This window comes from Schistocerca piceifrons, chromosome 3 (genome assembly GCF_021461385.2).
Source record: "Schistocerca piceifrons isolate TAMUIC-IGC-003096 chromosome 3, iqSchPice1.1, whole genome shotgun sequence".
NCBI lineage: Eukaryota > Metazoa > Arthropoda > Insecta > Orthoptera > Acrididae > Schistocerca > Schistocerca piceifrons.
The window spans coordinates 614,402,922-614,428,293 of NC_060140.1; the positions used below are offsets into that span (position 1 = coordinate 614,402,922).

The following is a 25,372-nucleotide window of genomic DNA, read 5'->3' on the forward strand; positions in this document are numbered from 1 at the left end:
CCTCTCGCTGTACTGCGGCCGTTCGTCGTTTAATGCTCTGCTCAAAGGCATTAACTGTGTTCGATAACGAGGAACTGTGATTGTTTCACTTAGTTTTAACATCTCATAGTACACGACGCCGAGCTGATCCCACCAAATGCAGAGCATGATCTTGGAGCCGTGAATATTCGGTTTGGCCCTCGACGTGGAAGCATGGCCGGGATATCCCTATGATTTTTTGCGTTTAGGGTTATCGTAATGAACCCATTTTTCGTCCCCAGTCACAATGCGATGCAGAAATCCCTTCCGTTTCTGCCTCTGAAGCAACTGTTCACAAACACACAAACGCCGTTAAATGTCTCTTGGTTTCAGCTCACACGGGACCCAATCTCCTTCTTTCTAAATCATGCCCATAGCCTTGAGACGTTTTGAAAACGCTTGCTGTGTCACTCACACTAATTGTGCCAATTCTTGTTGAGTTTGACGCGAGTCTTCACTCAGCAATGTCTCCAATTCTACATCTTCGAAACATTCTCTATTCCACCACTATGCCGGTCTACGACGTTAAAATGGCCGTTCTTGAAGCGTTGAACCCACTCGTGACACGTTCTCTCACTAATAGCGTCCTTACCATGCGTACTTGAGAGCATTCGATGAGACTCAGCTGCTGTTTTCTTCATATTAAAACAAAAATAACACCTCCCTCAAATGACGAGAATTAGGCTCGTAAACTGACATTTTCAATCAAGAACAACTTTATGATGCAGACACAAATCGACTAGTGTTTGAATGAGGTTACGTTGACCGAGGTCCAAGCTAACTGCCTGACAGATGCGATCTGTTTCTTTCGACCGCTACTTACCGTTGGCGCCACCTATCGGCAAACGGCGGAAATAAAGTTGTACACCTTGTAGTAATCACTCACAGACGACAGGTGGCAGAACTGGCAGTGGAGGGTATATAACTCGTGTCGGGGGAACGCGGACAACAGTGCAGTCGTTGTCATAATGTGGAAAAGGAGCGATTTATTGCGTGCAAGAGGGCATGATCATTGGCTTTCGGGCCAAGGATGGAAGAATTTTCGAAAAGGCTAAGTTTGTGAACTCTTGGCGTATAGCCGAAGTAGAAGTGCGCAGTGCATAGCAAAATAGCGCTATATAAATCTGGCGACGAGTCACCAGACTTGCAGACGTTCAGCAACTGACCACTCACTTGAAGCAAAGGGTTATCAACAGTATCTCCTCAACGACCGTTCAGTGAATGTTGATGCGTATGGGCCTCTGCAGCAGGTGGTTTGTTCATGCACCCGTGCTGACAAAGGCTGGAATTTAACCACTGATATGGCAATTAAACGTCCACTGAATAGTAACAGGTAGTCTTTCCAGATGAATCACGCTTTGTGCTCCAGCGGACAGAAGACAAACACCCTGCAACAATCGTTTGAACGATCCAGGCAAGAGCATAGAGCGTTAAGGTCTGAGGAATATTTTCGTGGCATTTCCTGGTGATCTTGTCATTCTGGAAGACACAATGTATCAAAACAGGAATGTCATTCATATACACGTTATTTTTTGTGTTTTTTATACAGTTTGTTTTTCGTCGGCACGTTGGCATTTATTACCAGAACAACGTAAGGTGTCACACAGCTCGCAGCGTACGTTCGTGGTTCGAAGAACACCAGGACGAGTTTTCCGTACTCCCCTGGCGACAAAACTGCACGGATTAAAGCCCAGTGGCAAATGCCTGTGGAGTGGGCGTGGCTCCACAGCCGTGTCGGTAGCTTTCAGAACCTCACTGACTCTCGTGCTGCACGTCTCGTAGCGGTCCGCGCTGCAAAAGGTGGTTACTCAGACTTTTGAAAGGATCACATTAATGTGACTGGACAGTGAATATATATTGTCTAAAGGATTTAGTTGCGTAGGTTCAGTGGGGTTTTTCGTGGGTGGTTCTGCTGTATAAGAGGTCACAGCGCTAGAAAACATGTTAAAAAATTAGAAAATTGCAGAGGATCAACGCTTGGTGCAGGGAGTCGCAGTTGACGCTCAACATAAGAAATGTAACGTATTGCGCACAAATAGGAGAAAAAAAAAACAATTATTGTATGATTACACTGCTGCAGAATAAGCACTGAAAGCAGACACATCCATTAAACATCTATGATCATGCGCACGGAGCGATTTGAAGTGAACGAGCACGTAAAAATAATCGCAGGTAAGGCATATGCCAGACTGAGACTCATTGGGAGAATATTCAGGCAGTGTAATCCAGCCACAAAGGAGGCAGCTTGCAGAACCTTCGTTCTACCGATACTTGAATATTGCTTGTCAGTCCGGGATCAGTACCGGACAGGATTGAGAAAGGAAACAGAGAAGATCGAAAGAAGAGCAGCGCGTTTTGTTACTGTTTAGTTTAGTAAGTGCGAAGCTGTCACGGAGATGATCAGTCAAATACAGTGGTAAGAGCCACAAGAGAGGTGTTGTAGTTTAGTGTTAAAATTCAGGGAGCGTACGTTCCTTGAACAATTAACCAATATATTGGATGCTACTATACATGTCTCGTGAAAAAACCATGAAGGTAAAATGAGAGAGAATATAGCTCACAGGGAAGCCTGTCAACAACCGTTTTTCCCGAAAATTTCCGTTACTCCAACAGCAAACGGAGAAAGTTCCTCCGCCATACTCTATCAGGTTGCTTGCGGAGTATAGGGTCTATGTAGATACTTTAAAACAACAACTTCGGATCACTGCAGCCCTTCAAAATGGCGACCACCATACTAAGAGCATGAATTGCAGTACAACAGAATCAATTAACGGAAATGAAGCCTGCTTTCAGAATCATTTGGCTCCATTACTTGCCGCATTGTGTATCAATACAAGCTCACGTTTCCGGAATGAGCCTTTTACTCTGCAGCGGAAAGTGTACTCTGTTGAAGGCCCCTGACGGATTAAAACTACGGATCGAATCCGGAAGTTTGCCTTTCGCAGGCAACGTACCAACTGAGTTATCCAGGCACAACTGCCGATCCGCTCTCATGGCTTAACTTGCACCAGTATTACTCTCCTACCTTCCAAATTCACACAAATTCTCCCGCATATCTTGCGGGACTAGCACTTCTGGGAAAAGGGTACTGTGGCAAAAAAGGCTAACCACACCTTCTACATCTACATCTACATCCATACTCTGCAACACCTGACAGTGTGTGGCTGAGGGTACTTTGAGTACCTCTATGTTTCTACCCTCTATTCCAGTCTCGTATTGTTCGTGGAAAGAAAGATTGTCGGTATGCCTCGGTGTGGGCTCTAATCTCTTTGATTTTATCCTCATGGTCTCTTCGCGAGATATACGTAGGAGGGAGCAATATACTGCTTGGCTCCTCGGTGAAGGTATGTTCTCGAAACTTCAATAAAAGCCCGTACCGAGCTACTGAGCGTCTCTCCTGCAGAGTCTTCCACTGGAGTTTATCATCTCCGTAACGCTTTCGCGATTACTAAATGATCCTGTAACAAAACGCGCTGCTCTTCGTTGGATCTTCTCTATCTCTTCTATCAACCCTATCTGGTACGGATCCCACACTGGTGAGCAATACTCAAGCAGTGGGCGAACAAGTGTACTGTAACCTACTTCCTTTGTTTTCGGACTGCATTTCCTTAGGATTCTTTCAATGAATCTCAGTCTGGCTTCTGCTTTACCGACGATCAACTTTATATGATCATTCCATTTTAAATCACTCCTAATGCCTACTCCCAGATAATTTATGGAATTAACTGCTTCCAGTTGCTGACCTGCTATATTGTAGCTGAATGATAAGGGATCTTTCTTTCTATGTATTCGCAGCACATTACACTTGTCTACATTGAGATTCAATTGCCATTCCCTGCACCATGCGTCAATTCGTTGCAGATCCTCCTGCATTTCGGTACAATTTTCCATTGTTACAACCTCTAGATATACCACGGCATCATCCGCAAAAAGCCTCGGTGAATTTCCGATGTTATCCACAAGGTCATTTATGTATATTGTGAATAGCAACGGTCCTACGACACTCCCCTGCGGCACACCCGAAATCACTCTTACTTCGGTAGACTTCTCTCCATTGAGAATGACATGCTGCGTTCTGTTATCTAGGAACTCTTCAATCCAATCACACAATTGGTCCGATAGTCCATAAGCTCTTACTTTGTTCATTAAACGACTGTGGGGAACTGTATCGAACGCCTTGCGGAAGTCAAGAAACACGGCATCCACCTGGGAACCCGTATCTATGGCCCTCTGAGTCTCGTGGACGAATAGCGCGAGCTGGGTTTCACACGATCGTCTTTTTCGAAACCCATGCTGATTCCTACAGAGTAGATTTCTAGTCTCCAGAAAAGTTATTATACTCGAACATAATACACGTTCCAAAATTCTACAACTGATCGACGTTAGAGATATAGGTCTATAGTTCTGCACAACTGTTCGACGTCCCTTCTTGAAAACGGGGATGACCTGTGCCCTTTTCCAATCCTTTGGAACGCTACAATCTAGAGAGGGAACTACAGAGCAGTCTTTCTCTGTGAAACAGCTTTGGAAATAGACATTTAGTATTTCGGCCTTTAGTCTGTCATCCTCTGTTTCAGTACCATTTTGGTTACAGAGTGTCTGGACATTTTGTTTTGATCCACCTACCGCTTTGACATAAGACCAAAATTTCTTAGGATTTTCTGGTAAGTCAGTACGTAGAACTTTACTTTCGAATTCATTGACGCCTCTCGCATAGCCCTCCTTACACTACATTTCGCTTCGCGTAATTTTTGTTTGTCTGCAAGGCTTTGTTTATGTTTGCTGTGAAGTTCCCTTTGCTTCCGGAGCAGTTTTCTAACTCGGTTGTTGTACCACGGTGGATCTTTTCAATCTCTAACGATCTTGCTTGGCACATACTCATCTAATGTATATTGTACGATGGATTTGAACTTTGTCCACTGATCCTCAACACTATCTGAACTTGAGACAAAACTTTTGTGTTGAGCCGTCAAGTACTCTGAAATCTGCTTGTTGTCACTTTTGTTAAACAGAAAAATCTTCCTACCTTTTTTAATATTTCTATTTACAGCTGAAATCATCGATGCAGTAACCGCTTTATGATCGCTGATTCCCTGTTCTGCGTTAACTGTTTCAAATAGTTCGGGTCTGTTTGTCGCCAGAAGGTCTAATATGTTATCGCCACGAATCGGTTCTCTGTTTAACTGCTCAAGGTAGTTTTCAGATAAAGCACTTAAAAAAATTTCACTGGTTTCTTTGTCCCTGCCACCCGTTATAAACGTTTGAGTCTCCCAGACTATAACCGGCAAATTAAAATCTCCACCCAGAACTGTAACATGGTCGGGAAATCTACTCGAAATACTTTCCAAATTTCCTTCAGGTGCTCTGCAACAACAGCTGCTCAGCCAGGGGACCTACCGCTATATACACGACTCCCCCTTCACTGTCCAGCCTGTCTCTGCGGTATACATTCCAATCTGAGTTTAGGATTTCATTACTGTTTACATCTGGTTTCAGCCAACTTTGTGTCCCTAGTACTATGTGGGCGCTGTGACCGTTTATTAATGAGATCAGTTCTAGCACCTTTCTATTGACGCTCCTGCAGTTAATATTGTTATTCCCTGTTGCGTTTTGCCTACTACTACCTTGTCGCGTCTCAGGAGGCGTCTTGTCGGGCCTAGGGAGGGAATTCTCTAACCTAAAAAACCCACATGTGCACTCCACCTTAGGAGATTCTTTCCAGAATTAATATTTCACTCTGCAGCGGAGAGTGTGCTGCAGGGCAGGAGATTCATTTTGGAGTTTAGTGTTAAAATCCCGGGAGAGTACATTCCTAGAACAATCAACCAATATACTGCGTCCTACTATGTGTATCTCGTTAAAAACCATGAAGGTAAAAAAAGAGAGCAGAGTGAAATATCCGTTCTGGAAACAATCCCCTAACGTGTGGTTACACTTATTCTCCGCATTACCCTTTCTTCCAGAAGCATTCAGAAGAACTCGCTTGAAATTTGGAAGTTAAGCCGTGAGAGCGGATCGTCAATCGTGCCTGGATAGCTCGGCATCGCCTGCGAAAAACAAAGTTTCCGATTTCGGTTCCTGGTTGGGTTCACAGTTTTAATCTGCCAAGAAGTTTGAAGATCGCCATGTAACTACTGCTCCATCAACACTCCTCACACTATATTCTTCTAAGAGAGAATTTCACGGGTTCATTGGCAGGTGCTTATTGATGAATTTTGTTCCATTCGATAGAATGCCATTGTCTTAAGTTGTGCTGTGTGCTCAATCCTTAGTCTGCCTGTGGTAATTGCACAGTTTTTCGTAACTATGTGACTCCGGTGACAAAATCCTCGAATTAGGATGAACGCATATTATCAATCTGTTCTCTGTACACTACATCGTGCTGCACCACTGTTAAAGGCACCTCTCTAAGTTACAGTAACGAATAGTGTTCCATCTTTGACAACCATCCCAGAGATGTATTCAATGGGAAACTTCATCACGCACACATCACAGACGATTCTGTATTGCATTTCGAGGTAACATGAACAACGTTGAATTCGCAGGCAGTTGTTTCTTTAGAAAAATAAGTAGATTAGAAAGAGTTGCCTCACACACACTGTTCGCTCAGTTCCTCGTGATACAACATTTATTTTGGCAGGAAATTGAGTTATAAGAAATGGCTCTGAGTACTATGGGACTTAACTTCTGAGGTCATCAGTCCCCTAGTACTCAGAACTACTTAAACCTAACTAACCTAAGGACATCACACACATCCATGCCCGAGGCAGGATTCGAACCTGCGATCGTAGCGGTCGCGCGGTTCCAGACTTTAGCGCCTAGAACCGCTCGGCCACCCCGGCTGGCAATTCAGTTATAAATCCTACATATTATAAATATGTATGTATGTATGTTTCACATCTTTTCCTAAACCAATGGACCGATTTTAACAATACTTCATACACATATCGCTTACCACCGGAAAGAATCACTTGGAGGGTAACAACCACCCACTAACAAAGAAACTGGGGTAGGGATGAAGAAAAAGTGCAGCCCACGAAGCGCAAATATCCAGACTTTATTCATCCACATTTGAGAAGGAAAGCGCTTAATGACTTACAGCAAACTTTACACATAATCTGATACCTCTGCGAAACTTGCTCCCACTAACAACCTCCAAAAGTGATGAAAGGGAAAAAAGTGAATCGATTGCTACATTTTCGCTGTTCATGCAGAAAACTGCTGCATCAGGGATGACGTTTTAATTTTATTCTTTCTTACTGCTAACTGTATTCGCAATACATTTTGCAGACAGTATTCATACATGCCGCTGAATGTACCTACAAAACTATATCAGTGCACGACAAATAAAGGGTTGGTGCGTAAGTTCGTAGCGTTTTCCCATAAGTTTAATAAACACAACAGATACACATAACAGAGACTTTAGTCGTCAATAATATATTCCCCTTCATTATTTACAACAGTATACCAATGCTGGGGTAACTTTTCGATTCCACGACTGTGGAAATCACTTGGTTTTGAGACGAAAACCTCCTCGAGCCATGTTCAGAGAACAAATTCATCAAGAACGGCAGTTCCTTGAAGGTTGTTCAGTAGAGAGAGGAAAATGTAAAAATATGAGGGCACAATATCAGGTGTACAAGATGAGTGCGGAATGATTTCCCAACCAAACTTCTGTACAGTGTTCTTTGTTAGTCTAGCAAAATGCAGGCGGCTGTTATCGTGGAATTGCATCACTTCACTCTGTCTTCCTGGTCGTTGTTCTTGGACTGCGTGAGCAAGACGTCTCAGTCGTTGACAGTAAATGTCAGCAGTGATAGTTACACCTCGTGGAAGCAATTCGTAGTGCACCACACCGTCACTTTTCCAACAGATCCATAACATTATCTTTTATGGATGCGCACGTCTTTATACGGGGAGTTACTGCTCTGTTTGGGCTCAACGATTCCTCTCCTTTCCTTCTGTTAGCATAAGACACTATTTCTCGTCACCAGTAACGATGCAGGATAGGAGTGGTCGGTGTTTTTCACCAGCCGATTAGTGGCGAGCAACCAGAGGTACACGTATTGCCACCCGCTGATTTTTGTGATTTTGGCTTAGAGCATCAGGGATGATGTTTTAATTTTATTCTTTCTTACTGCTAACTGTATTCGCAATACATTTTGCAGACAGTATTCATACATGCCGCTGAATGTACCTACAAAACTATATCAGTGCACGACAAATAAAGGGTTGGTGCGTAAGTTCGTAGCGTTTTCCCATAAGTTTAATAAACACAACAGATACACATAACAGAGACTTTAGTCGTCAATAATATATTCCCCTTCATTATTTACAACAGTATACCAATGCTGGGGTAACTTTTCGATTCCACGACTGTGGAAATCACTTGGTTTTGAGACGAAAACCTCCTCGAGCCATGTTCAGAGATTTTCGAACCTTTTCCGTTGCACACAAATGTCGCACGATGATGGAATGACCATAGTACATCACATCTGCCAATTCTTGAGTGCACTGACGTGGATCATTGTGGATTAATGTGTTTAAAAGATCTTCACAAACCCCAAAGGTCTTCCTGAATGTGGAGAGTCACTAATGTCAAAACGATCTTCCTGACCCTCCTTAAAACGAGAAAATAGTTGCTTGCGTGTTCTGTCAAATGGTTGAAATGGCTCTGTGCACTGTGGGACTTCACATCTGAGGTCATCAGTCCCCTAGAACATAGAACTACTTAAACCTAACTAACCTAAGGACAGCACACACATCCATGCCCGAGGAAGGATTCGAACCTGCGGCCGCAGCTGTCGCGCGGTTCCGGTCTGAAGCGTCTAGAACCGCTCAGCCACATCGGCCGGCCGTGCTCTGTCCAATGGCGTTGTCTCCATACAAGGCGCAAATGTTTCTAGTTGCCTTCGTTGCTGTCACCCCTCCACTGAACTCAAACAGAAGAATATGTCGGAAATGTACCGATTTATCGACTTGGTTACTCCAGTTTCTAGCACCTACAGCTCCACTCACTATCTCCAAGTGACTAAATGACAATATGTGAACTGAAATAGCAACAGTAAATTACAAATAAAGAATGACAATCGATAAATAAACTCATCGCAACCGGAATAGCAATATACAAAAGAAAACGCTATGGACGTATGCACCAAACTAACAGTTCCGGAGATATGATGGCACAAATATTGATCCTTAAGAGAACGAAACTGCAGGGCGGATTTCGCTAGCGATAGAAGTTAAGTATATGTACATCTATGTGTAAAATACATATAAAAAAGTCCTTCTAAACCCCTGGATCGATTTCAACCAAACTTGGTACACATATTACTTACTATATGGAAAGAAATACTGTGGGGTAAGAACCAGTAACCTCCTATTAATGAGGGAGAAGCTGAAGGAAAAGATGGACAGACAGGGAGGGGAAGGAGGACATGGACACGGATATCTTAGGAGGAGATGGACAGATAGATGGGGAGGGGGAAACAGACAGAGGAAAGGGAGATGGCCACAGAGACACAGGGGAAGGAAATGGAGAGAGAGAGTTGGTGCAAGGAAATGAACAGAGAAAGGGTGAGGAGGAGATGGGAAGAGAGAGGGAAGAAGGAGATGGACGAAAAGAGGGGGAGGAGGAAACAGAGAGGGTGAGGAGCAGTTAGAGGAGACAGGAGGAGATGGGGTCAGAGGGGGGAGGAGGAAATCAACAGAGGGGTAAGGGGCAGATAGACATAGGGGGAAGAGTAGATGGGGAGGAGGAGGAGGAGGAGGAAGAGGAGGAGGAGGAGGAGCATTAGGACGAGGAGGATGAGGATGAGGAGGAGGAGGACATGGACAAAGAGAGGGGGAGGATCAGATGGACAGAGGGAGGAACAGGAGAAGAAGGAGAGTGAGTGGGGGGTGGAGAAGGTGGACAGAGAGAGGGCAGAGAAGGAGATGTACACATAGAGGGGAGAGGAGGAGGTGGACAGGAAGCTGGAGAAGATAGAGAGAAGGGGGAGGGGGGAGAATGGGATGGAATAAAAGAACTGAAATAAATGCATATCCAGGCACCGCCAGCTACTTACCTAGTTAAAAATAAAAAGCGAGAGTGAAACGGAAATTGCATATCACCATTTCCTGTGCACATGTGTAATTTTGGACCAGGCAAATTTTAATGCTACGCCTATCAAACCCATTACAACCTTCTTTTCTGTTACTGGCACCGGGTTTTTAAACAGGGTCCATGCGTTCCGCGCTAAACTGTATGTCCCCTTTCCTCGATTGGGTAACTGGAGTCGATTAAGGACACACAAGTCGCCGAAGTGGTGTCCAGCTGAAAGACTCGCAGCCGGCCGTTGAACCACTCGAAATAATAAATCACGGAGGGACTCGGTGTAGGCGCTACGCTGGCAGAAAGCTGGCTCTAAGGCCTCGCGCATTTATAGGCCTAGTGAGAACGTTTGAAAACCGAGTACATCGTCTACTATTCGCGAGACGTAAATGACTAACGTGATTTACGCGATCGGAAGACAACTTGTGGTCGCCGTCTGCTTAACGCGCGAGGTGCTACGGCCTATAGCAGTGGTTCCCAGGCTGTGGCAGTTACCTCTAGAGACGTAAAATGTAATTTTCTGACGGATAAAAACAAAAGCATTCAATGGTGTTTCGGTCGAAACTAAAGTTTTAGTAATTAATTACTATTATCACTATTTCTTAAGACTGAAATAATGATTACGTAAGTTATCAATAATTACTTTTTTTCCAATATATGATACAGTGTGGTTGAGGTTACATCTCATGCAACGGACGTATCAACATCTTTCCTCATATAATCCGTCCACCACTCACATACTTTGCACTTTGCTCAGTGCATCAGTGACAGTAAAAATGAGACACATATGTCAAATATGCTTGAATATATAGTGAAATGCCTTCTCCGAGTTGTAGGTATTTCCCTCAGTAGTCTAGAAATCGCTGCAATACTCACTTTGCAACAATAAACGATCTAATTCCCAGCACAACACAGCAGTACCTATATGATGGTTACTAAACTGCTGTAGAGCCTGCACATTATCATTATTATTACTGCTTTGTAATTATTAATTACAATAGTAATTTCTTTCAGTTCAGAGGTAAAGATTTCGGCGATCAACTCATTTACACAAAGTAGGTCTAAGTATAGTGCACACATTTCAATTTGGTTGATTTTAAATGGGTGTGCCGTGTTTGGGCGAAGCAAGTGCCGCTAGTCAGGTGACTGGTGCGAGAGAAGCATGTCTTGTAGCAAGTGTCTATTCTCAATGTGGATAATTCACTTTCTTTTCTGAGAAGGATTTGTTGGTAGCACAGGCGATGCCCTGAAAATTGCTTTATCATTTTATTAAAAAAGGCTGTTAGAAACAAGCAGTACCAATTACGTCAATGACTCATTAGTTCGTGATTTAATAAAACACTTAAAAAACTAAATCTTATTTAACGGTATCTTTAGTTATTTTAGAATTGAAAGTGTTCAATGAAAATTTTTTACACTCTACAGCTTAGTTAGGCACCAATGCTGATAATGGTGAGGGATGAGGGGGTTAGCTAAAATATCACTGCTCTTAAGTATAATGATTTCAGAAAGGTTGGGAATCACTGGCCTACAGGATAGGTAACACCATCATGCTCTACTGTTGCTTCTCTTTGTTAGCGTTTCTTTCTATACTTCATTTCAGTCGTATATTGGCTTCCTTGATACTGTTTAATTTTTAATTAATGCATGATTACATGCGGGGGTTGTATTAAATTTTAGCGCACTCTCCCCTTCAGATTTCACTGCTTTAATATTCATTTCGTTGCTTATTTGTAAATCTTAAATACAGAATGGATTTCAATTAGCGAATGAAATTTGGGCTGCTTCCCTTATTACACGATTGCAGCAACGCCCTTTCTTTCCTGTTACATCACGATATGCTTTGATTAATCAATGTTCAAACTGACTGACTGATTCACATCTGGGAGCAGGATCGGATCAGATGTTCCCGAGTCGACATGGCACGGCTTCACGGTCTTCAGGTTCCACTTGTTAGAGGAAGTGGAGGATAGGCGAAGTGCACCACAACGGCTCCACACCTTCATGACACGGGAAATATTCATTTCTGATCATTGGTTCACTATTTAACATTGCTTCTACTTTATTTATAAGGTTCCGTGGAACCATTCGAGCCGATGGTAGCTGGTCGTGGACTGAGTCAGTTCATACTGAACAGAATGCTGATCAGAAAAATTACAAACAAAAGAGCTAAAAATCAATGAAGCATGGAACATTTTTTGTGAGGGAGTATACACTCTAAGACAAAAAAAAAAGAAAACGACGCACCATGAAGGAATTGTTGGAATCAGATGGAAATCGGTAGGTGTGATGTAACTGGACAGGAAAACAAATGATTACAGTTTCAGAAGAACTGTATGATTTATTCAAGAGAAAGAGCTTCGAAAACTGAGCAAGTCACTAACGCGTTGGTCCATCTGTGGCCCTAATGTCAGCAGTTATTCGGGTTGGCATTAGTTGACAGAGTTGTTGGATGTCCTTCTGAGGGATATCATATCAATTACTGTCCAATTGTAGCGTTAGATCGACAAAATCCCTAGCTGGTTGGAGAGTCCTGCTCATAATGCTCCAAACGTTCTCAAGTGGAGAGAGAACTGACAACACTGCTGGCCAAGGTGAGGTTTGGCAAGCACGAAGACAAGCAGTAGAAACCCTCGCCATGTGCGGAGGCCATTATCTTGCTAAAACGTAAGCTTAGGATAGCTTGCCATGAAGGCAAACGAAACAAGGCGTAGAATATTGTCGACGTACCGCTGTGCTGTGCAAGAGTGCCACAGGCGACAGCCAAAGGGATCCTGCTATGAAAAGAAATTGCACCCCAGACCATCAGTCCTAGTTGTCGGGCTGCATGGTGGGCGACAATCAGGTTGGCATCCCACCACTGTGCAGGGTGTCTCCAGGCACGGCTTCGCTTGTTAACGGAGCTCAGTTCGGAGTGGGACTCATCACTGAAGACAATTCTACTACAGCGAATGAGATTTCAGGCCGAAGACATGTCTGGTGACGCCCCAGACAGCGGTGGGACACCAATCTGAGTGTCGTCAGCCTTAGGGCCCCACAACGAGGGCTGATGGTCTCGGGTGCAATTTCTTTTCATAGGAGGACCCCTTTGGTTGTCAACAGCGGTACTCTTACACCACAGCGAAACATACAATATTCTACTCCCCGTTTTGTTGCCGTTTATGGCGAGCCACCCTGGGCTTATGTTTCAGGAAGATAAAGCTCGCCTTCACACGGCGAGAGTTTCTACTGCTTGTCTTCGTGCTTGCCAAACGCTACTCTGGCCAGCAAGGTCGCCGGATCTCTCTCCAGTGGAGAATGTTTGGCGCATTATGGGCAGGGCCCTCCAACCACTCGGGATTTTGACGTTGTAACGCGACAGTTGGACAGAATTTGGCACGATGTCCTCAGGAGGACATCCAAGAGCTCTATCAGTCAATGCCAAGCCAAATAACTGCCTGCACAAGGGTCAGAGATGGATCAATGTATTATGGACTTGCTCAACTTTTGAAGCTCTTTCTCTTTAATTTATCGTCCAATTATTCTGAAATTGTAACCATTTGCTTTTCTGTACATGTACATCACACCTACCGATTTCCGTCCCAATCGGCTAATTTCTTCGTGTAGCGGAGTTTTTTTTTTCTTCTTAGAGTGTGTAAATAAATAACATTACCCCGTAAAGTTATCAGTTACTGCGAAAACTCCTGTACAGAATAGAGGAAATGTGTCAGTAGGGAGCCTTCAAACAAACAATTAAGTTTTTGGTTTATCATTAACTTTTTCAGTTCTTCTGGAAGCCTGTTAAAAATGAAACCTCATTAACAGTGCTCATCTTTATGTACAGTGTCTTGCCTCAAAATAGTTACGATACTGTACCGTTTGTATAATTTTGTCCTGAGAGGTTTCGGCGGAGTAGCAATGAGTGAATTTGCAGCAGAAGTGTTGAGCCAGACGCGAGCAAACATCCGCTGTCTTGAGGAGTGTCGGCTCGCGCGGCTGTGTACTCACGGGCTGGCAGTCGGCGGCGTCCATGCAGGCTTTGATCTGCGAGTGTATCCAGAGGGTGGCGCGCTCCTGCATGCCGCTCAGCAGGAACGCCTCGAAGTCCAGGAAGACCTCGTTGTTGCGGTCGCGGTAGCGTGCCGGCTGGTGCGGGATGATCGTCACAAAGTCGTTGTTCCGGCACCTACGACACAGCGCCGCAAATTGCTCGGGCAGCTCACGTGTAAGAATCGTATACCATAAAAAAAGAAGTGGCTATTCGGTAGGCTCATATGTCTAGTTCGAATCTTGAGAATAAGGTAGGAGAGATAGGGCACGTACGGTGGCTTACAGATAGCCCTTTGTTCCTCGTTCAGTACGAGAAAGGAATAGGAAAGAAAATCGATAATGTTTGTATACCCATCAACACTACCACCACCATCAGCACCATCACCACCACCACCACCACCATCATCATCATAATCATCATCATACTCACTTTCAGGGATAGGCTTACTGCGTTTTCCATCTTCTAAGTTTGTTGCTGAGCCCATCTCCTTTTGGGCGTACGAGGGTTCCTTCTTCTTCTCGGCCTGTACCTCAATAGTTGTTTCGCCTGTTTTTCTTCTCGCATTCTGCTTACATGGCATTCTATCTGATTCTGCGTTTCCCTATTGTGTTGTTTATCCGTTCAACATTCACTCCACTCTAACATGTTCACTCGTGATCCTGTCTTGCTGAGTGCAACCTTTTCTGTGTTTAGAAATCTCATTTCAGCTGGATGTATTTGGCTCTTATCCCTATTTGTGAGAGCCAACGTTCCACTCCCGCACAGCAGAGACGGCACAGCAATATATATATATATATATTTTTTTATAAAACTTTACTTTTGTTTCCTTTCTAAAAAATGGTTCAAATGGCTCTGAGCACTATGGGACTTAACTTGTGAGGTCATCAGTCCCCTAGAACTTAGAACTACTTAAACCTAACTAACCTAAGGACAACACACACATCCATGCCCGAGGCAGGATTCGAATCTGCGACCGTAGGGGTCACTCGGCTCCAGACTGAAGCGCCTAGAACCGTGTCAGTCAGTCAGTCAGGGCATTGCATTTGATAAATAGAGAAGATTGTTTGCCTGCCATGTAAGTCGTTCTCAGTATTACAAATAGAGCTATTCAATGCTTTTTTCTCTGCCTCGTGATGACTGGGTGTTGTGTGCTGTCCTTAGGTTAGTTAGGTTTAAGTAGTTGTAAGTTCTAGGGGACTGATGACCGTAGATGTTAAGTCCCATAGTGCTCAGAGCCATTTGAACCATTTATTCAGTGCTTCATTTTCAGTTTTTCTTGCAACTGTTTTTACCACGGCCAAAATTAAAATGAAGACAACTTCTCCATGGAAGAAAAAGAAGACAACAGAGAAACTTTGTGTGAAAAAGGAGCTGAAAATTAGTAAACAAAGCAGTAACAAAGAGTGTTCTTTTAATATCTTAAAACTACTTCTGGCGTGAACGGTAGTAGCCGTACTAGCGGATTCTACAGCACTTTTGTCAGAATGTGTGGGCCTAGGCAAAGGGCCTGCCCTACTCACCCGTCCTTGACGAGGGCGACGCTGCCTGCCGCATGCGGGTCGTCGGCGTCGGGAGAGACAGCGACCTCCGTCAGCTTGACGAACTTCCACGCTGTGGACACAACAGCCGGCACTGCAGGTACTTCGCAACGGGACAGCAATAAGCAGCAAGGCAACGGACGTGCTACAGTCACCACTTTCCAGATTTGCATGGAGCGTCTTAGAAGAAGGTGTAACAAAATATTGCAGTTACATCTACTCAGACTGACATAGGCTACATTATAAGGTGCCTTAAATGTTTAGAAATAAATGAAATTTGCTCCAGTCAAGAGACATAGCGTTTTTCAGGACGAATGGTAAGTATTTCTCGAGGTAGCTGTACTTGCACCGCTGGCCATTAAGACTGCTGCACCTTGAATGCGAAAACTATGGTAAATGGTATGCACTTCACCACATCTGCATGAAGTAGGTGCCAATCACACCATCTACATACTTACATAAACTTGATGTACATGTGTGTACATGTATGTATGTTCCACATCTCCTCCTAAATCACTGGACCGATTTCAACCAAAATTGGAAAAAATCTCTGCCTGGAAAGAATCTCTTTTGTGATAAGAACCACCTACCTACCAAGGGGAGTAGGGTGAAAAAGTGGTGTAACCTGCGACATCCAGTATTTGAGAATGAGATTACTTACTGACTTGGAACAAACTTATCACGCAGTTTAAATCTTTCCAAAACTTTTTCTCCTTGACAACCCCCACAAAATGATGAAACCAAAAAAGTTTATCGCTTGCTCCATTTTCGGTATTCTTGCAATGACTGTCGCTTGAACATTGACGTTTTAATGCATTACATTGTATTCGCGACAACTTTTGCAGACAGTATTCATATATATCTCTGAATGTACCAGCAAAATTATATCAATGTACGACACACATGAAGACGTTTAGGAGATATCACATCATAAATACTGAGATGCGTGAAAATGAAACCGCAGCGCGAAATTCACTAGATATACAGATGAAACATGTGTGCAAATACGTGGAAAATATGGTAAATATATGTAAAATATTTTTTACATGTGCCTACCTGGGCAAAGCTATGGATAAAAAGCTCATCCGAAACCCCTGGAACAATTTCAACCAATATGTAAAGGTTTTTAACTACCGCTACCAGTCACAAAATTTGTTATCTAATGTATTATTTCATCGTTTGGATTTGCAGCTCCTTATGTTTACCGTGTTTGCAGTTAAAATTGTAGGATGTGAGGTCCGCCAGTTATGCAAAACACCGTTTCTTCCAAGTACCGAAACGTGTTTCAGCACCACTGTGCCATCATCAGTGAGTTTCCGTTTTATTTAATTTGTAATGCGAACATTTTCACTAAATGATTACAAAATTGTGTGGACATTTAGTTCAAACAATAGTTCGTTTTTTTTGTTAATACCTTTACACTTGGTGTCCATGTTTTTTCAGGACCACGTGTGTATTATTTATTACAGGTAGATTGTCATTGGTTTGGTTGCAGATGACAATCTACCTGTAATAAATAATACACAAGTGGTCCTGAAAAATCATGCACACCAAGTGTAAAGGTATCAACAAAAAAAACGAACTATTGTTTGAACTAAATGTCCACACAATTTTGTGATAATTTAGAAACAATGTTCATATTACAGATTAAATAAAACGGAAACCCTCTGATGATGGCACAATGGTGCTGAAACATGTTTCGGTGCTTGGAAAAAACAGTGTTTTGCATAACTGGCGGACCCCACATCCTACAACAATGCATTATTTATTTACTGTGCGACGTATTTCGAGGGTATACCTCATCATCAGGCTATATGGCACTACAAAAACAATTTCACAATATGATCATGCAGATGTTAAACATTCTTTTCGTAAGTGCTGCGGATATCCTGTGGAAGAAGAGAAAACCTAGTAAGAGGCAATGTCACTTTGAAAGCTGGACTGAAGTTTGCATGAAAATGTTTTGTAACAGTCACTCACTTTGTTCTTATGGCGTGGCAGTCTCGTTGTGATGAGCTGAGGTATTTCCATTTCTGTGGCTCTCTTGGCTTTCTTGATCACTGTTCACAAATTTTCAAAACGTACCAGTAACTTGGAAACACGACCACAAAAATAATGTCCACTGCACTACAGATTTGTTTTTGTGATCATGTTTCCAAGTTACTGGTATGTGTGTGAAAATTTGTGAACAGTGATCAAGAAAGACAAGAGAAGCACAGAAATGGAAACACCTCAGCTCATCACAACGAGACTGCCACGCCATAAGAACAAAGTGAGTGACTGTTACAAAACATTTTCATGCAAGCATCAGTCCAGCTTCCAAAGTGACATCGCCTCTTACCAGGTTTTCTCTTCTTCCACAGGATAACCACAGCACTTACGAAAAGAATATTTAACATCTGCATGATCATATTGTGAAATTGTTTTTGTAGTGTCATATAGCCTGATGATGAGGTATACCCTCGAAACATGTTGGACAATAAATAAATAATACAGGGTGATTCAAAAAGAGTACCACAACTTTAGGAATTTAAAACTCTGCAACGACAAAAGGCAGAGCTAAGCACTATCTGTCGGCGAATTAAGGGAGCTATAAAGTTTCATTTAGTTGTACATTTGTTCGCTTGAGGCGCTGTTGACTAGGCGTCAGCGGCAGTTGATGCTAAGATGGCGACCGCTCAACAGAAAGCTTTTTGTGTTATTGAGTACAGCAGAAGTGAATCGACGACAGTTGTTCAGCGTGCATTTCGAACGAAGTATGCTGTTAAACCTCCTGATAGGTGGTGTATTAAACGTTGGTATAAACAGTTTACAGAGAATGGGTGTTTGTGCAAAGGGAAAAGTTCTGGAAGGCCGAGAACGAGTGATGAAAATGTAGCACGCATCCAGCAAGCATTTATTCGCAGCCCAGGAAAATCGACTCGCAGAGCTAGCAGAGAGGATGGAGCGCCACCACATTGGCACTTATCTGTCCATAACTACCTGAACGTCAACTACCCGAGGCGATGGATCGGCCGCCAGGCTGCCCGTGACAGAACACTTCATCACTGGCCTCCAAGAAGCCCTAATCTTACCCACTGCGATTTTTTCTTATGGGGGTATGTTAAGGATATGGTGTTTTGGCCACCTCTCCCGGCCACCATTGATGATTTGAAACGAGAAATAACAGCAGCTATCCAAACTGTTACGCCTGATATGCTACAGAGAGTGTGGAACGAGTTGGAGTATCAGGTTGATATTGCTCGTGTGTCTGGAGGGGGCCATATTGAACATCTCTGAACTTGTTTTTAAGTGAAAAAAAACCTTTTTAAATACTCTTTGTAATGATGTATAACAGAAGGTTATATTATGTTTCTTTCACTAAATACACATTTTTAAAGTTGTGGTATTCTTTTTGAATCACCCTGTACATTAGTTAACAAATTTAGTGACTGGTAGCTGTAGTTTTTTGAGACAGCCATGGTCCATAAATAGTCAAAATTTCAACCAAATTTGGCACACATGTTACTCATGATCTGGAAAAAAATACTGTGGGTTTATGAACCACCTGCCTCCTACTGGAGTGTGTGTGATAACGTGGAGAGGGAAGAGGGGAGGAGGAGATGGGGAAACAGTGAGGAGGAAGGAGGTGATGGGCACAGATAGGGTGAGGGGAAGATGGACAAGGGGAGGTGGAGGGGGAAATGTACAGAGAGAGGAGAGAGGAGGTGATGGACAAAGAAGGGAAAGGGGAGGAGATGGACAGAGACAGGAGGAGGAAGAGATTGGCACAAAGATGGGGGAGAAAGAGCTGAACAGAGAGAGGGGAAGGAAGAAATGGACAGAGAAACAAAAGAGGAAGAGATGGACAGAGAGAAGAGGGAGGAGAATATGGACAGACAGGGGGACAGCAGGAGATGGACAGAGAGTAGAGGGGAGTGGTGGGGTGGAGGAGGTGGATAGAGAGGTGGGGCGCAGGAGATGGACGGAGAGTTGGTGAAGAAGGAGATGGACAGAGAGATGGATGGAGGCGATGAACTAATAGACCAATGGAATATATACAAGCTCAGGCAACGCCGGGTGCTCAACTAGTTCTGTATATAATGGAAAACTATCCATGGTTTTCTCGTTCAGAAATAGCATTTGAATGTTGACTGTTGGCATGGAGATATAATAAGGAGAGACGGTGCTACAGACTTACGCTGTACGTTGCTTTAGAGCCGAGGCCGCCTCGTTAGAAGCCTCAAAACATTAGTAGACTGCTACTTACGATTGCTTCTTAATTTCTGTCGTTTGCGAGCAACAGTTGTTCTGGATAGAAAATGTGACAATGCTTATGCTAATAACACAATGTCAGGAAGACAATCTCAGACGTTTTTCTCTTCTTAAATGCATATTTGATCCAGTAAGACGACTTATTTCCCCTTGTTAATGTATCTTCCTTTTTGCTATAGGTACATATAGAATAACCAAGAAGCGAAGTATGTGATATGAAAAGGCTACTTTCGTAGTCCTTTATTTTCCTTAATATGGACCGACGAAACTCGTGTTCGTTCCGTGTTCTTTTCCCGAATATGTCGAAAACATTTTGGAGAAGCAACGAAAAAAGCTTGACAAATTTAAAAAAATTGGTTAAGTTTTACAGAAGCTCGAAATTTAGCACGAACACCAATGTGATATGCTTTTAATAGTTTACACGATGAAACTCTGTCGAAAAATCTGGCAGAAAACCCAAAGAGATTCTGGTCGTATCTAAAGTACACCCGCGGCAAGACGCAACCAATACCGTCACTGCTCGATAACAATGGTGATGTTGCTGATGACAGTACCACTAAAGAAGAGTTATTAAAACATGGATCCGAAATACTTTTACCAAGTAAAGCGAAGCAAACGCTCCAGGATTCAAATCAAGAACATGAGTAACTTAAAAGTAAATATCCTCGATACAGTGAAGCAGCTTAAAGCTCTTAATAAAGGCAAGTCTTCCGGTCCAGACAGAATACCATTTAGGTTCTTTTCAGAATATGCTGATGCAACATCCCCATACTTTGCAGTCATATACAGCCGCTCGCTCGACGAAAGATCCGTACTAAAAGACTGGAAAGTTGCACAGGTCACTCTAATAATAATGAAAGAAAAGAATTACATACCCATATCACCGACGTCGATTCGCAGTAGGAGTTTGAAACATAGGCTATGTTCGAATATTATTAATTACCTCGAAGAAAATGGTTTGTTGACAAATAGAAAACACGGAGTCAGAAAATATCGTTCATGTGAAACACAACTAGCTCTTTGTTCTCGCGAAGTAATGGATGCTATCGACAAGGACACTCAAACTGATACATATTTTTTGGATTTCCCGAAGGTTTTTGACACCTTTTCTCATAAGCAACTTCTAATCACATTGCGTGCCCTTGGAGTATCGTCTAAGTTATGCGACTCGATTCGTGACTGTCTGTCAGGAAGGTCACAGATCATAGTAAATGACGGAAAGTCATCGAGTAAAACAGAAGTAATATCTTGCGTTCCCCAAGAAATTGCTATAGGCCCTCTGCTGTTCCTGATCTACGGAAACAGTTTAGGAGACAATATGAGATCGTTTGCAGATAATGCTGTCATTTACCGACTTGCAAAGTCAAACAGATGATCCAAATGAATTGCAAAATGATTTATACAAGATATCTGTATGGTGCAAAAATTGGAAACTGACTCTAAATAATGAAAAATGTGAAGTCATCCACATAGTACTAAAAGGAATCCTCCAAATTTCAGTTACACGAAAAATCACAAATCTAAAGGCTGTAAATTAATCTACATACTTAAGGATTACAGTTACGAATAGTTTAAACTGAAACGGTCACACAGAGAATGTTGTGGGGAAAGCAAAGCAAAGACGGCTGAGCACTTAGAAAATGCGTCAGGTCTAGTAAAATGACTGCTTACACTACGCTTGTCCGCTCGCTTTTGGAGAACTGCTGTGTGGTGTAGGTTACGCATCAGATAGGACTGACGGAGAACATCAGAAAAGTTCAGAGTAGCGCAGGTCTTTTGTATAATCGCGAAAGGGGCAGAGAGTGCCACGGATATGTACGTGAATTGTGGTGGCACTCTAAAACAAAGGCGTTTTTTCGTTGCAGGAAGATCTTCTCGTGAAATGTCAACCACCAACTTTCAGAGTCCGCAAAAATTTTGTTGGCACCTGTGGTGTCACCGCCCGACACCACACTTGCTAGGTGGTAGCTTTAAATCGGCCGCGGTCCATTAGTACATGTCGGACCCGCGTGTCGCCACTGTGTGATCGCAGACCGAGCGCCACCACAAGGCAGGTCTCGAGATACGGACTAGCACTCGCCCAGTTGTACGGACGACTTTGCTAGCGACTACACTGACGAAGCCTCGCTCCTTTGCCGAGCATATAGTTAGAATAGCTTTCAGCTAAGTCCATGGCTACGACCTAGCAAGGCGCCATTAGTAACATTGCATGTATCTATGGAGTCTCACTTATATTGTCAATAGCGACGTACCAAGGATGGATTAAAGTTAAGTATTACAGAAGCTACGTACTTTACTTTATAGCATTCATTACGTATCCTGTTACAGACCTATCTCTTGCCTGCTAAACGCGTGCCTTTCGGCTACTTCCGTGGCGTGGCTGTCTTGCTACGCCACAACAGCACCCATCTACATCATGATAAAATAAGAGAAATCAGAGCTCGCGCGGAAAGATTCAAGTGTGGAGAAAGTGTAGAGAAATAGCTTGAAAGTGGTTCGATGAACCCTCTGCGAAGCACTTAACTGTGAATTGCAGAGTAAGTGTGTAGGTATAGATGCTATGTTTGGTCGGTTTCCACTCTTGCCTTTTCAAAGCATTCAACCAGAGAGATTTTAGAGTTAGAGTGATAGAAAATTCTAAGTCAAATAAAGCTACTAGAGTAAAAGTAAACAGCTCAACCAAAATTCCCGTATGTGAACGAAAATATCGCTTGAACGAACCAATTTTAGATCACGGGTGGCCAATCGACAGCCCGCGGGCCGGATATGGCGTGCGTATGGATTATCAGTCCGGTCCGCGGCAGAAATTCGTGGGATTGGGAGCAAGGTGCTCTCATTGTGCTCCGCCCGGGACATATTTTTGGGTATTTCCTCCGACGCTCGGATCGCCTCGGATTTCCTACTCGTATTAACATTAGAAATAATTCTTGTCCGTTGTGGACGTTTTACAACACTGCAACTGCTGAAACTGAAGATAGTTTATAATGAATTGACAGCAACGGGTTTCTTTTATGGACGTTTATTTTTCCATGACGACATTTCAAGGTGGCTGAATCACGTCTTTTGACGTTTACATTTCGTTACGTATCGTGAACATGGTTTCTTTATTACGGCATTGCAGAATTTGGTAATGGACAGCTATTGCGAAACGTCCCCAGTAAAGAAACAGTGTTCACGATGCATCAATGGCCGCAATCTTATGAAGATGGGGTGAACATAAAATGAATGTAGTCTCAAAAATGGCACAATTTGTGGCGTGTCGTGTTGGGGAAGGGGTGACACAACATATCGGGGCGTTACCCCATAAACATTAACATCACTTACTCTGTAGTTTTGACTATTTGCGTTAGGAGCGCTGCTGTCGCGACACGTGACAGGGCGGCTCGCGAGCTTAAGTTTGTGAATCAGGCTCGCGGGTGACCAGAGATTGCTAAGGCCTGCTTTAGATTATAATTCGGAATTATTAGCACACCCGTTAATGGCGCAAGGAGGCATTTTTTATCAAAATACTTGCACCAGAAACTAATGAATGTGGCAACTAATCTGGCGGACTTTGGCTACAAGTTCGTGACGCCTTGACAACACTCTTTTATTACACCTGCACGGTTATTGGTCAGAATATCACGTTACGGCTCGTACAAGAACGAGAAATGTCTACCGCATGTGTCAGAATTTGAAAGCGACAGGATCGCGGCCTATCGGGATTGTGGGTTTTCTTTCCTGGACATTGCTGGTCGCATTGACCGGGATCTGGTGACTGTCACGTGAATGCGGAATCGATGGCCTGAGGAGAGCTACACTCAGCGCCTTGCTGGTAATCAGTTACCCCATACGAGAAGACAGACATATTACGTAGTTAGGTCAGCTGTACAACAACCAGCGATAGCATGACACAGGAGTGGCACCACGTCGTCTTTTCGTACGAACCCAGGTTGTGAGTATAGCGTCACGATGGACGTATCTTCGTGTGGAGGCGCCGAACCCACAGGTTATAGATATCTCCCCTATAATTTTACCTTTTGCCAAAATTCTGTATTTGTACAAACTCTTCTTGTACTCTAAACTGATTTCATCATAGTTGGTTACAAAGTCTGTGTTTATACAATGTCGAAGGAGCAGAAATTGTCACTGACGATTACAGCTGTGCTAAACATTACGAAATAGATTGATGTATTGCGACTACTCATTGAAATCAGCTGTTCGTGACACATGAAAATTTGTGCCGGACCGCTACTCGAATCCGGATTTCCCACGTATCGCGAGGGGTTGCCTTAACCATTCGATTCTTCGACCACGTCTCCAGGACCGACCAAAACTTCCATATGTCACATAGTCACAATCCTTATGCTCGCACAACTCCCGATACCAGCACAGTGAGAGGCAAATACACTACTGCTCATTAAAATTGCTACACCAAGAATAAATGCAGATGATAAACGGGTATTCATTGGACAAATATATTATACTAGAACTGACATGTGATTACATTTTCACGCAATTTGGGTGCATAGATCCTGAGAAATCAGTACCCAGAACAACAGCCTCTGGCCGTAATAACGGCCTTGATACGCCTGGGCATTGAGTCAAACAGAGCTTGGATGGCGTGTAAAGGTACAGCTGCCCATGCAGCTTCAACACGATACCACAGTTCATCAAGAGTAGTGACTGGCGTATTGCTCGGCCACCATTGACCAAACGTTTTCAATTGCTGAGAGATCTGGAGAATGTGCTGGCCAGGGCAGCAGTCGAACATTTTCTGTATCCACAAAGGCCCGTACAGGACCTGCAACATGCGGTCGTCCATTATACTGCTGAAATGTAGGGTTTTGCAGGGATCGAATGAAGGGTAGAGCCACGGGTCGTAACACATCTGAAATGTAACGTCCACTGTTCAAAGTGCCGTCAATGCAAACAAGAGGTGACCGAGCCGTGTAACCAATGGCACCCCATACCATCACGCTGGGTGATACGTCAGTATGGAGATGACGAATACTTGCTTCCAATGTGCATTCACCGCGATGTCGCCAAACACGGATGCGACCATCATGATGCTGTAAACAGAACCTGGATTCATCCGAAGAAAATGACGTTTTGCCATTCGTGCACCCAGGTTCGTCGTTGAGTACACCATCGCAGGCGCTCCTGCCTGTGATGCAGCGTCAAGGGTAACCGCACCAACGGTCTCCGAGCTGATAGTCCATGCTGCTGCAAACGTCGTCGAACTGTTCGTGCAGATGGTTGTTGTCTTGCAAACGCCCCCATCTGTTGACTCAGTGGCCGAGACGTGGCTGCATGATCCGTTACAGTCATGCGGGTGTCTGTCATCTCGACTGCTAGTGATACGAGGCCGTTGGGATCCAGCACGGCGATCCGTATTACCCTCCTGAACCCACCGATTCCATATTCTGATAACAGTCATTGGATCTCGACCAACGCGAG

At 43.5% G+C, this 25,372-nt stretch overlaps 1 protein-coding gene across 1 annotated transcript in view; it reads right to left on the bottom strand.

Annotated features, from left to right (window-relative positions):
* Positions 1 to 25,372, bottom strand: part of LOC124789818 — a 274,122-nt gene that overhangs the window by 85,547 nt on the left and 163,203 nt on the right. The window contains exons 6-7 of the mRNA XM_047257301.1: positions 15,662 to 15,752; positions 14,099 to 14,276 (exon numbers count right to left, since the gene is read on the bottom strand). Of these exons, the coding sequence (XP_047113257.1) occupies positions 14,099 to 14,276; positions 15,662 to 15,752 (269 nt within the window). The remainder of the gene's footprint in view (positions 1 to 14,098; positions 14,277 to 15,661; positions 15,753 to 25,372) is intronic.